Here is a 14,087-nt window from a genome sequence, read left to right on the forward strand (position 1 = left end):
GAGCAAGCTAAGCAGTCATGTGCTGGGACCCTCCTGACCAGGCTTCATTTTGTGTTGCTCCTAAAGTGCCTTGGGGGTTACCACCTGGACGGCTCCCCAACAACTAACGCCCAGCTTCCATGCTTCTGGAAGCAGCTGTGGCTACACCTTGCTGCCAGCATAGCTGACCCACAGCGCTGTCCCAACGGTGACTGAGAAGCCAGTCACCCTTTACCTTTACCCTCCAGACTGTGGCTTCTGAGGTGCTCTGTGTTTCTGCCTCCTTGGAAAGCCTACTAGGATGCCATGTCAGCCAAGAGACACATGTGCACTTCTGTCTTGCCTTTCACCCTTCGGTACAAGCTGGAACAGTGACCCCTGTTCTGTCTTCTCTCCGTGTGAGAACATTGGAGGGTCAGTGGCCGCCTTGGGGTCAGCAGGGGGTGGCTGCAGTGTCAGTGATGCTCACACTTGTGACAGTGGCAGAAATACTGAGCCCCATGTGGGTGCCGGAAGCAGGATCAGTGAGTCGTGTGCAGCTGGAATAGTGCGATGACCTTGTGGCAGAACAGTGATGGTGGGTGGGTGCTCTGGTGGAGACGCTGGCACTGTCGTAGCCGTGGTGGGCACTCTGGTGGAGACGCTGGCACTGTCCTAACCATGGTGAGCGCCCTGGTGGAGACGCTGGCACTGTCCTAGCTGTGGTGGGCTCGCTGGTGGAGATGCTGGCACTGGGCTTGCTGACCACCCATGATGGTGCTGCGGGATCCAGGTGACCATGGCAGTGAGGACTCCTGGTGTTGGTGACACTAGTTGTGGTGACGCTGTCAGCAGTGTGGATGATCACCAAGTGGACCAGTGCTCCAAGCTGTGCATCAGGTTTGTGCCTGAGGAAGCTCCCCTTGGTTACCTAGCCATCAGATCTGCCTGAAAAACAGGAGTGACATTGTAGCGTTGTCCGCCCGACTGTGCTCATTCTACCCAGTGCCAACCTGGAGACTGCCCTGCCACCACACACACACACACACCACCACCACCACCACCACCACCCCTTCCCATCCTAGGCTTCCTGCGTCTGCAGCAGGGTCAGGAGCTGCCCAGCGGGGAGGCAGACCGCTGAGCCACCAGTGACTCTTCCCTAACCAGTGTTGTTACACTTCAGGGCAAAGTCCCCAACCCAGCTAGCTGTACTTAAAGAAGCTGAGAAGTGGCTTCCCGACTTCTCCAGCTATCCCGCCCCAGCACGAATGATTAGTCTTAACACGAGTCATGGGGGGGAAATGCAGCTAAACAGTTTCAATCTCATACATAAAATGAAACCTCATGTTTCAGCAGAGTGTTTAACTCCATGAGCCTGTTTTATGGCAACCCCTGGCTGATCCCGGACAGCTTCCACGATTGTAAATTACCAAGAAGGTGAATTGAAAACAAGAAATAGACGCAGGCATTAGCACAGAGTCAAGAAGTGAACCAACCTTTGTTCATGGACAATTCCTTCTCCATCTCTTCAAGAAAGTTCAAGTGGAAAAAAATGATGGGAAACAAGGCTCTGCCTGTCTTGGGTCACCATCTACCATATGCTGTGGGTTACATGCCTTAGAAGGTCCCGTCCAGAAAAGCTCAGCTTCCTGTGCAGGCAGCCTGCCTGGCACCCCAGGCTTCCCTCTGCACCTGCCCTCAACACTGGTCACATGGTGACCAGGCACCCTGCCTGGCACCCGGGGCTTCCCTCCGCACCTGCCCCCAACACTGATCACATGGTGACCAGGCACCCTGCCTGGCACCCGGGGCTTCCCTCCGCACCTGCCCCCAACACTGATCACATGGTGACCAGGCACCCTGCCTGGCACCCGGGGCTTCCCTCTGCACCTGCCCCAACACTGGTCACATGGTGCCAGGCACCCTGCCTGGCACCCGGGGCTTCCCTCTGCACCTGCCCCCAACACTGGTCACATGGTGACCAGGCAGGCACCCTGCCTGGCACTCCGGGCTTCCCTCTACACCTGCCCCCAACACTGATCACATGGCGACCAGGCACCCTGCCTGGCACCCAGGGCTTCCCTCCGCACCTGCCCCCAACACTGGTCACATGGTGACCAGGCACCCTGCCTGGCTCCCGGGGCTTCCCTCTGCACCTGCCCCAACACTGGTCACATGGTGACCAAGCACCCTGCCTGGCACCCGGGGCTTCCCTCTGCACCTGCCCCAACACTGGTCACATGGTGCCAGGCACCCTGCCTGGCACTCCGGGCTTCCCTCTGCACCTGCCCCCAACACTGATCACATGCGGTGACATGCAGACTATGGACCCCCGAAGAGGCAGTGGTCCCACCACGGGATTGGCAGCCAGCCAGCCCCGAGAGCTGCAGCTAAGCAGGTGGTGGAAGAGAAAGGGTCAGTGAGTGGAGAAGCACCAAAGTCCTTTGTACCTGGGTAGGAATGTGCAGGAAGAGTCACCTGACTGAGAGACTCTTCGCACGGAAAGAAGGGAGGACCACAGGCGAGCAGGCCCAGATGCCGCGGACCATGCTTCCGGCACGGCCGCCATGGTCCTGGCAGCTGGCCATACTTCTATCATGACCACCATGGTCGCAGCAGCTGACCATGCTTCCATCATGGCTGTGTGGTCCCTGCAGCTGACCATGCTTCTGGCACAGCTACCGTGGTACCGGCAGCTGCCTATATGTCCACCGTGGGCCAGGGTTCCAGGTGGTGGACCATCTGCATGTGCTCTGCCTGCTCCAGGCTTCCAAGATCCAGGCACTCCCTTCTCCTTTGCAGTGGATGAACACATCTGGCCAGCAGGGCACAGACAGCTTGATCAAGTTCATTTGCACTTAGAAAACCAGGAAATAAAGAAAAACCCAAGGCGGACATGGTAAGTATCAGGTCTGATGTGGAAAGGGGAGAGGACTCGGTCATCTGAGTTGTCTTGGCCAGAGCGGGCTGTGCCACTGAGCTCAGGGGTCAGGCTGCGTCGTGGTCATCCCTTCTTTGTTTCGTTTGTTTGGTTCTCCTAGTTGAGAGGGACGCTGCCTGCGTGGTCTCTGGTCAGGTGCGGATCAGGTATGGAGGAAGGATTTGTTTCCTCCTGTGTCCTGAGGGAGGAGTGTCCTTGCTGGCAGTCCACGTCAGTCCCTGAGGATGAGGCCAGGCCTCTGATGACGCCTTCAAGATCCTGATGTGGGGAGGAGTGTTCTGGGGGGTAATGAGCAGTTTCAGCAGCCCTGAGAAGTTGTTGGTTTCATTGCTGCAAGGTTGAAAAAATCTGCAAGGTCTCTCAGCTGACGGTCATTCCTTCTAAGAGTATGCCTAGGCAGTCAGGTGAGATTCTGGGTTGGTTGGTTTGTTTCCCTTTTCTTAAACTATTCTGTTACCGCAGCTTCCTTTCCTTGGTTATTTAGTTCCTAACAGCACTTACAGCTGTACCTTATGATTCTTATTTTTTTTGTCTTCCAAGGCTTTGTAGCCAGGGAGCTTTTCAACCAACACAACGAAAGAAAAATGAACATGAGCAAAAGGCTGTGTGGGGTGGGCGGGGCCTGGGCTGAGCTCCTCCCAGGATTCAGGTCTGCGGCAGGAAAAAGAGAATCAGCCGGGAAGGGGAGAATCAGCCAGCCGGGAAGTGGAGAACCAGCTGGGAAGGGGAGAATCAGCCACCCAGGGCTGCTGTGTCTGGGACTTACCTGGTGCTTCCCACCATTGTTGGGACGCATGTGGTTTTGTTTTAAATATGTGTGGTAATTCTTCATAAAATACTGATCAATGTACTAGGCAGCCTCTGTGGAAATAATGAAGGTTTTTGCAGTGTGGAATGTTATTAAGTCTTTGCTTCACGCCTCGTGAGGCTGCTAGCATTTTAAGCAGCAGTAACTTTTTTATTAAAACCCAGCCTGGCTATGGGATAAGATGTCATTCTCCAGGTTAGCGGTGGAGGGGTCAGGCTCTGCCTCATACACACTGGCCGGTGTGGGGCACGCATGGACACAGGTGGGACTGGCTGGTGAGGGCTCCAGGACAAAGCATCCCAAGACCATGAGAGGGAAGTGTGTGGCATTTTTAGGGCCCTAGCTTAGAACTCACACAGCACAGTTTCCGCCACTGAGCCAAGTAGCTTGAATGCCCATCTCCATCTGAAAGGAGGGACGCCGCCTTCACCTGTCTGTGAGGGAGTGGCCGGATTCGCCGAGCACACACACACACACGAGATAGGAGGGACACTGGGGCCACGCTTGTCCACTCCTCCGCTGAGTCCAGCAGGCCAGGGAGTGAGGGAGGGATGATGGCCGAGCACCTGTTCCTGCCCATCAAGCATTCATGCTACCCAAATCTAATGAAACTGTTTGGGTCTAGCGCTCTCTCTCACACACACACACATACTTGCACACACACACAAATGCTTTGGCTATGTCCAAGCCACAGAGTATCAATGGCATGCAAGAACAAGCAGTTTTTGTCCTGATCCAAGGTCTATAGGTCAGCCTGTATGGGTTTGTTCCTCTCCTGTCCTGGGCCCTGGGAGAACGGAGGGACTGTGGCTACCTTGAGCATCCTTCTCCTGGGAATAACAGAGAAACAGGAGTGCAAGCCCCACCAAGCAGGCAAGGTGTAAGTTTCTGGCCATGTCACTTCTGCTAATACCCCTTTGGTCAGAGCAAGTCTCATGGCTGAGCCCAGAGAAAGGACCGGGGAAGTGCATCCTGCCTTCGGGTGGTCCTGTTACAGCAGAGTGAGGATCAGGACAATAATTCCATCCACCACAGCCATTTGCTAGTACAAAGAAAATTGGATCAGGGTATTGTGGCATTACAACTAGTGCTTAATGTATAATCTTGGATGCAGAATACCCATATAAAGTGGTAGGTTATCAAATTGCTAATAAAAGAATAATTCAACAAGACCAGGTAGCATTTAAGTCAGATATTCAAGGAGAATATACCATAAAGATATCTATTAATATGTTGGATGACTAAGACAATATACTTTTATGAAACCTGAATCATCATCCCAATATACACTTAAAAGTCATTCAATAAAAGCCAACACCTATTCAGGGATTTTTTTAAACACTCTTGGTAAATTAGACCTTTCAGGATGTTTGCTGCGCCTGTCCTGTACAGCCCAGCATGCAGAAGCCCTCCAACAGAGCAGGGAGCAGAGGCGAGCACCTCCGGGGGCATCTGTCACAAGCAAGAACCGCCCTTCAGAGAGGAGTGCGACTCGTGGTGGGGCTTCTGTGTGTGCAGGAGGTGCAGAAGCGTTTGAAAACCTCTTAGAACTCGGAAGAGCAATAAAGCAGCCAATTCAAAGTACACCAGCTGAAACAGGATTTCCTACATTTGGAATGAAATGGAAAAGATATACACACACGTAATAAAATACAGTGAGAAGACTCCATCCACAGAAGAAAGAGCCAAGGCTAGACAGCCCATTGCCTGGCTGAGCTGGACCCGAGGAGGGCTCCCGGCTCAGCGGCTCTGCCCTGAGCTGAAACCCCACAGCTGGAATCCTGTCGCATCCAGCTGCTGCTCCCAAGAGACTCGTTCAGTAATTGGCTTTCCAGCAGAAATGTGGAAGGTTGGGTATTTTCCTTTGCTTCTCAAACTTGAGTAAAGTATCCTAAAATTGTCCTGAAGCCAGGTGCTCAGAATGTGTTAAAATGTAATAATAGTAAAGCCAGTGATTGCATGAATGTGCTACTGACTCCAGCTGGGCACCTTGGAACATGAAGTTGACAAAACAAACAAGGGAGAACAGAGGAAATGGGTGGGAGTCGGACAGCAGGTGGTTGAATTACAGGAGGCGGCGCGTTTCATGTATTTTCAGGGGGGAAAAGGTATTTGATTTGGTTTATTTTGCCCAGTAAAATACTGAAGACAAGACCTCAGAATAGAGAATTCCAGGTCAGCAACTTTCACTTGTGACTTGTAGCTCACTTCCTAAACTGCACAGGAACACAGATACTGCCTTTATCTTTTTACTGTGAACAAATGGACGTAGCAGGAGCTGATCGCAGCCCCCACTGGAGACAACTTTGTGCAGGAGGCCGAGCTGTCCAAGACAAAGCACAGGGCAGGTGGCCCTTCGTGTCAGAAGGTGAGATTTTCAGATTGGAGACTGCAGCATGGCAAAGCACAGGCTGTCCCGCACGGGGACCAGTGTTTGGAGAATGCTCAGGGCGGCCAATAGAGCAGGAAGCCGTTTCTGGCCAGCCCAACGATTTCCAAAACTGAAGCCGAAGGTGAGGCGAGAAGGAGCTGTGGCGAGAAGCCTGAAGGCAGAAGGTGGAGCAGAGGCCAGGGACAACGCAGGACAGAGTGGTGAGGCCTTGCTGGGCAGGGAGCAAGGGAGACGAGCTCATTGGAGATCTGTGCCCAGCTGCCAACAGCCAGCACGAGCTGGGAGGGCAGGTGCTTGAGTTGGAAGAGTCTTCTGTCTGGGTCAGCCAACAGACGCAACGCAGACTAGCCTCGTTTAAAAAGAGCTCAAATACAGCAGATAAATGAGCGCTGGATGTGAGCAAGCACTTCACAGAGGGGGAAATCTAAATAAGTCCTACGATTGCATAGTTGGTTTTCAATGCAAATCGCAAGCCACCAGAAGACCCTACAGGGTGGCCAACATCCCTTTAGGTGAGCAGTCACGGCCAAAGACAGCAGTGCAGGCGTTCATTCCTGCTGATGACCCTCTCCTGGGCCAGAACTACAGGAAAGCCGTTGAGCAGCAGATCGCAGCCCCAGAATGGGAAAGCAAGTGATTTTCCTTTCTAGCAATTTATCTGAAAAAAAAAATTATGTGAAGCTTACAGCCAGAATCTGCGAAGAGGACCACCATATATTGACCCTAACACAAAGTTTATTTTTATAATCCTCATCATGATATAGCCATTAACAATAATGCTTTCAAGGGTGCTGATGGCCAAGAGAAATGCTTACAAAATAATAATAGAAAGGAAACTAAATCAGATTTCCATTGGAAAAAAAAATGTATGAGAAAAAAAAGCAAGAAAAATGAGCCAAAATATAAACAGTCGTGGCCACTTGGGTTGATTAATTTTTGAATCTCTACTCTTCCTAGTCCACTGTAGCATTTCTACAATGTGAATTCATTTCTAAACATGTTCTACATTGATAAACCTTTTCCCAACAGCCTTTTGGACTGCCTTCAGTGTATGTGCATTTGTGGGTGTGCCCATCCATGCACACCTGCATCCACACACACAGTGAAGTCTGTAAGGCTCAGAGGGTGACTGCTACCCTTCCGACCCCGATTGACCCCGATTCCCGGTTCCCACAGGCCCCTACTGGCTTGCGCCGTGTTCTCTGGAACCAGTTCCCTGGGTAATAGGTGCACCTTCTGACCCTGACTCCCAGTTCCCACAGGCCCCTTACTCACTTGTGCTGTGTTCTCTGGGACTCAGTTCCCCTGGTAATAGGGTCAAGCTGCTACTTCTGTGTTTTTAAGATTTACATTGTATCTATTGGATTCCAAGTATAAAACAAACAAAAACTGAGCTGTCCTGCACCTTGCACTTGACTGCCTGCTCTCAAGTGGAAGAGTGTACTGCTCCAGGTTGAATTAATCTTATTGCTTAGACGTATGGTTGTGTAAGCAGTTACCTGAACCTCACCGTCTACTATGGTTCCATTTTCTCTTTCATAAGCGTGGATTTTACTGAGAACTAATTCATAGGTTTGCTTCGTTAGGTTCCCTTTACCCATCGCCAAGCCTGTCCCATGTCTGTTACATTCTTCTTAGTACAGCCTGCTCATCAGAGGAGCCTTCTCTTGCATTCCCTATCTGCCACACCCCTCCTGGACCCTCCAGCTTCTTTCCACACCAGCGCCCTATTCCTGCCCCCGCACTGCACCCTGGATGGACTGTCTCTGCTGCCTGGGCCATTCCCTGTTCCCTGAATGTCCTGTCTCAGCTGCCTGGGTCATTCCTTGTTCTCTGAATGTCCTGTCTTGGCTGCCTGGGTCATTCCCTGCTCCCTGGATGTCCTGTCTCGGCTGCCTGGGTCATTCCCTGTTCCCTGGATGTCCTGTCTCGGCTGCCTGGGTCATGCCTTGTTCCCTGGATGTCCTGTCTCGGCCGCCTGGGTCATTCCCTGTCCCCTGGATGTCCTGTCTCAGCTGCCTGGGCCATTCCCTGTTCCCTGAATGTCCTGTCTCGGCTGCCTGGGTCATGCCTTGTTCCCTGGATGTCCTGTCTTGGCCGCCTGGGTCATTCCCTGCCCCCTGGATGTCCTGTCTCGGCCGCCTGGGTCATTCCCTGCTCCCTGGATGTACTGTCTCAGCTGCCCGGGCCTCTTGTCTCCTGATTCAGAGCCTTTCTTGGATCCTACACTTTTCTGCTTTTTAGTTTTACTCTCTTGTTTTGGTGGAATATGTTCTCCAGCATCTTTCTGAGAAAGGGTGTGTGTGTGTGTGTGGTAACATTTCTAAGACCTTCAATATATGAGTACAGCTTTATTCTGCATTCCAGTGGAACCAACTGCAGTTCATAGACCAAATCTGTTTTCATTTATTTTGTGAACTGAAACGGAAGCACTTTTTTTATATTTGAAAACTTGTTTATTGAAAAGTTTTTTCAGGTACATAATTTTATTTTGTCCTGCATTTTAAATTTTTATTATTTTTTAACAAGTTTAATGTGATTTATAGGAATAATTCTAAGATAATGAGATCCCCACTTCCCTCCCCTTCTTCCTCCCACCCTTTCCTTATCCCTTTCTCCTGCCTTAGTTTTGGAAATAACATATTTTAAGTTTATATTTTAGTAAAAAGGCCTCATCCTTCAGTGATTAATAGGTTTAACAAGTCAAGAGCAGGAAGATCTTAGTTTGTGGGAGCGCGAACAATATCTATGAACAATAATTGAATAGAAAAATGGCCATTTCACTCATGTACAATAAATTTTAGAATAGTCACCACTCATTAAACGACAGCAGTATACATTCTTAACCACTGACTTAACCAAGGAATAAGGCAAATCTTTACAAAGCCTGTCTGCACCAATGCTGACACACACACATGTTTTCTAAACGCTAACTCCCGCGTGCCAGAGGGGCAGGTGCCGATTGTCTTTATGGATTCGGGTTAGTCCTCACAACATGATCCTCTCAGTTGAGTCCGTTTTCCTGTGGATGGTAGGAACTCGTTCTTTTGTAGCTGAATAGTATTCCATGTGTGTCTATGCTGCCTTCCCTCGAACCATCCATCCAATGCTGAAGATCCTCTCCTCCCACATCCGAGCTGGGAAGCAGAATACCGATCCTCCATGCCTCAGGCATTCGGCCTCTTAGGTTTGGTCCACTAGGCACACTAGGCCCTCCAAGGCTGACCATGTTGTGACGTAGACAGAAGGCCCTCCCAAGGCTGACCCAGCCAGCCTTGGACTTCCAGTCCCCCAAGCTGCAGGAGGGATCTGGGGTATTCTGTGATAGCTATGCAGAATGGACTAAAACAATGACACTTCAACCACGACAGTGCAAAGTGATGAAACGACTTTGGAGTATTGAAGAGAAACAGTGGCAGCCAATTATTTCACACCTGGTGACAATTTCTTTCCAGACTGGAGGATCAAGAATGAGGTCAGTAACTTGAGGGACTCACACAAGGTGAGGCCTTTTCAAAGGAGAGCGATGGAAGGTGGAAGGTCGGATATGCAAGAAATAAAGCACAAAGAAAGTGCAGTCCTCGGGTAAATCTGAAAAGCGCTTTACAATCAAGCGTCTGGGGAAGAGAGCGCCAGCCCGCGGGAGCAGTGGGTACAGTGGAGTTCTCAGTTCCTGCTATGACTGAAGGAAAGCTAATACCTTGATTTACTTTGGATAAAAGACTGCACATATAAGTTACAGTCTAAGGGAAAAAGACGATAAATGGAAATTATCCAGAGAGAGAGCCAAAGAAATAGAATACACATGACAAAAATAAAGTCAAACGCACGGCCATCCACCGCGCACCAGCGGCTCCGGGCTCTGGTGCATAGCCAGTAACCGCCAGGCTGGAGCCAAGGCTCCTCCCCAATGCAGCTAGAGGTTATTCATAGCAGTCTTGCCTACTTTGCAAGTGCATAAAGCTTAAAAATAAAAAAGTTTTAAAAATGCCATATGTATTCTAACCAAAATAAAGCTGTTGAAACTGTGTCATCTGACCTTAAGCGAAAGAAAGAAAAAAATTACCCAAGATACAGGCTTGTTTCACAGAAAGTCACGTAAAAATTACAAATGTTTACACCCTTATGTTCATATCCTTGAAAGAACTAAAAGGGAGATTTTTAACATAGCCGTCAGGAAGCAGGCGTCACAACGTGAGCAGAGCAGATCCCTACTGGATGGAGAGAAGCTTGGGCCAGGAAGCAGGGGACACACAGGGACCATTCCCCCAAACTGACCACATACCAGGACATAATGCAGCATCAACACATTCCAACTGATTGTATCAGCTTCCAAAAAGTGCTACAGATCTGGTTGATAAGTAAGAAAAACGCACTGGCCCAGCTCTGCCACTAACAATCATTTGGGGAATGCCAGCAGGTAGAAGAGTCCCTCTGTGTGATCCAGACTTTCGAGTAAAATAAGTAAATCTTAAAAAACAAAACAAAAGACTATGAAACATGCAAGGGGCACAAAGATGTTCTGAGGGGAAACTCCAATCAGTAAATTACTATTAGTTGGGAAGGCAGAGATAGATACGGGGAGTTCTCCCATTCCCTAGTTCATCCCAGCATGCCTCTCCCACAAGCTGGGGACTCAGAGCAGATCTCCCATGTGGCTGGCAGAGACACACCACTGAAGCCATCCTTTACTGCCTCCCACACATACACTGGCTGAAAGCTAGAGTCAGGAGCAGGAACTGGACAGCAAATCCAGCCAGCAGGGCCTGGCGTGGTGGCCCAAGCAGCTAAACCTTCGTCTCGCTTGCACCAGGATCCTGTATGAGCTCACGTCCAGCAGCCCTGTTTCCCATCCAGCTCCCTGCTGGTGGCTTGGGAAAGCAGTGGAGGACAGCCCAAAGCCTCGCACCCGCGAGGGAGACCCAGAAAGTGCTCTGGGCTCCTGATCGGCTTGGCTCTTGACATTGCAGCCACTTGGGGAGTAAAGCAGCAGACAGAAAATCTTTCTCTTTGACTCTCCTTCCCTCTGTAAATCTGCCTTTCCAATAAAAATAAGTAAACCTTTAAAAAAAAATAGCCAACAGTATGGGGAAGAGGTGTCCCATCCTAACTGCTAAGCCAGATACCCACCGCTTACAGGAACACTTTATAGCCTGAACTCTGTATCTTAGGGAATAAGACAAAATGCAAATTAATTAGCTGAGCAGACATCGGCAAGAACAACACAACAGTATCAAGAGAGCAGAACAGAACTAATAAAAGTACGACAGGAATTGGTGAGAGAGAAGACAAACATTCAGTTGGAAAAAATCAATATGTCAAAAGTTGTTTTCTTGGAAAGACTAATAAAGTTACAACCCTCAGCGATATTGTGTGAAGAACAATGAGACTCCACCAGCCTCCACCATGGACAGGGCACCTGCAGATGGCATGGAGGAGACCAGCATGGGCTATGGACAGGGCACCTGCAGATGGCATGGAGGAGACCAGCGTGGGCCATGGACAGGGCACCTGCAGATGGCATGGAGGAGACCAGCGTGGGCCATGGACAGGGCACCTGCAGATGGCATGGAGGAGACCAGCATGGGCCATGGACAGGGCACCTGCAGATGGCATGGAGGAGACCAGCATGGGCCGTGGACAGGGCACCTGCAGATGGCATGGAGGAGACCAGCGTGGGTCGTGGACAGGGCGCCCTGCAGATGGCATGGAGGAGACTATCTCCTGAAGCTCCTTGGGCCAATGACATTACAAGGTAGACATCATGGACAATTTTAAAAAACCTTGAAAGATATAAGTTGCCAAAAACTTGTACTGAAGAAATGATTTCTGATCACTATGGATTAAATCAGGTTTAAACTTCTGTACTCATCAAGTCCCAGTGCTGAGCTCTAGCAAGCACTTGCTGCTGTCGTTACACTCAAGCCCTCTTACGCTTAGAAAACAAGTGATCCCCAGTATTTGTTGATGAGCCTAGAATAACCTTGATACCAAAACCTGATTAAGGCAGAAAAGGAAAGGCAGGTTACTGACCTGTCTTTAAACACACACACAATGAGCCCATCAACACATAGGGATGGGAAAGATCACTTGTCCAGACCAAGTTGGTTGATCTCAAGAATGCCAAGTTAGCAAACAATCAGAAAATGAGTTGATGCGATTCAGCCTGCTAACTCAAGGCAGAGAATCACTCAACGATTCTGAGTTGCAAAAAAAGACCTTTGATGAAATCCAGCATTGGTCCATCAGGAATCTCTTAAATTGGGAGGAGCAGGGGTGCTCCCTAAAGTGACTCAGCGACTCATCCATCAGCCTCGGGGACTTGGCACTGGCCAGGGCATTCTTACCCGAAGGTCCACAGGGTGCAGGCCCAGCAGCACAGGCTCATCTGTTCCAAAGACTGCCCACCTTTGCCCATTCACTCAGCCACATGCTCCCCAAAACACTGGCAGCCCATCGCCCATCGGACCTGGCAGTGCCAAATCCCATCCCTTCAGCTGTCAGCCATGGTGGTAGCTGGTATCCCACCTGTCATCAGATGGCATGGTGTCTCTCTTACCTCCCACTTGGGGGGAATCACACCTCAGCACACCCTGTCATTCCCTGCCCACGCTGCCATGTGGGTGCCTGACCCAAGCGTCCCTTGGGCTTTGCGTCCCTTGTCCATGCTGCCATGTGGGTGCCTGGCCCAAGCATCCCTTGGGCTTTGCGTCCCCTGTCCATGCTGGCATGTGGGTGCCTGGTCCAAGCATCCCTTCGGGTTGTGTCACGGGCATCTGGAGGTCAGGCACATGGTGGCAGAAGCTGAAGCTGTAGCCGTGCCTTGCCTCAGAGCTGACCCTCCACTGGGAGCATGCCCAGGTCCAGGCCCTCTTGGGTCAAGGCTCAGGGCTTGGAGCACCTGCCTGAATGTCCACTGCCAGTTTGCACCTCTCTCACCTCTGTTCTCCCTTTCCTAGGAAGGTACCACGTGACCGCAGGGATCCTTTCGCCTGTCAATGACAAGTACGGGAAGAAAGACCTAGTGGCTGCCCATCACCGAGTGACCATGGCCCAGCTGGCCCTCCAGACATCCGACTGGATCCGGGTGGACCCCTGGGAGAGTGAGCAGGCACAATGGGTTGAGACGGTGAAGGTGCTGAGGTAATGACTGTCTGCTGGAGCTGGGTTGGCATCAGTGCAGCCTGCAGGGTAGGGCCTCCACTCCGCTTCTTAGCCGTGAACCGAGAATTAGACAGACCCCAACAGATCTACCTCCTCAGACAGGTCCCTGGGTGAGACTGTTACAAACAGCTGGCCCTCAGGGCTCTCAGAGAGCCAGCACTGCCAGCCTGAGTTCAAAAGCCAATGGGAATCCACCTGAGCAGGTTCCGCCTAGCGGGCTTCAGCTTCCCTGGGACGTGGTTCTCAGGTGCAGGATGAGGAACGGCAGCGTGTAGAGAACGCTCGTGGCCAGAGCCACACTGTTGTGATCAGGGTGTGGGCCCTTAGGCCCTTTTCACCTTTGACTGGGTGGAACACTGCCTCTGCGTGAGCAAGCCCTCCCTGCTACCTGTGCAGATCCTGGGTTCTGTCGAGTCAGCCTTCTGTGTAAGATGGAAGGAAGAGACTGTATGTCTAGAGATGGCTACTCTGCGAGTTCTTTATTTGGAAGTCAGAGAGAGTGAAAAACAGACAGGAACATCTTCCATCCACAGGTTCCCTTTCCAAGTGACTGCACTGGCTGAGGCCGGGCCAGGCTGACGTTGGACACTTGACTGGGTTCTCCCACGTGGGTGGCAGGGGCCATCTGCTGCTGCGGTTCCCAGGCTATTGGCAGACGGCCGGAGCACAGGCAGAGCAGCCAGGACACAAAGCAGTGCTGGTAAGGGAAGCTGGTGTCAGAGGCAGCAGCTCTCCCTGCAGCACTGTGGCCCCTGCCCCAGGAGACGGCTCCCCTCAAGTCATTGCCCGTAATGTTCTTCGTGAGCAGCCTGCAGGTTAGGACC

The 14,087-nt window shown here is 51.1% G+C and overlaps 1 protein-coding gene across 3 annotated transcripts in view; it reads left to right on the top strand.

The window, feature by feature from the left end:
• The window catches only part of NMNAT3 (nicotinamide nucleotide adenylyltransferase 3), a 51,973-nt gene that overhangs the window by 32,533 nt on the left and 5,353 nt on the right, over nucleotides 1-14,087 (top strand). For all 3 annotated transcript variants that reach the window (XM_041004179.1, XM_041004188.1, XM_041004196.1), the window contains exon 3: nucleotides 13,059-13,242. In XM_041004179.1, the coding sequence (XP_040860113.1) occupies nucleotides 13,059-13,242 (184 nt within the window). The remainder of the gene's footprint in view (nucleotides 1-13,058; nucleotides 13,243-14,087) is intronic.

Source organism: Ochotona curzoniae, unplaced genomic scaffold (genome assembly GCF_017591425.1).
Source record: "Ochotona curzoniae isolate NIBS_2020 unplaced genomic scaffold, NIBS_Ocur_1.0 contig_1302, whole genome shotgun sequence".
In the NCBI taxonomy this organism is placed as follows: domain Eukaryota; kingdom Metazoa; phylum Chordata; class Mammalia; order Lagomorpha; family Ochotonidae; genus Ochotona; species Ochotona curzoniae.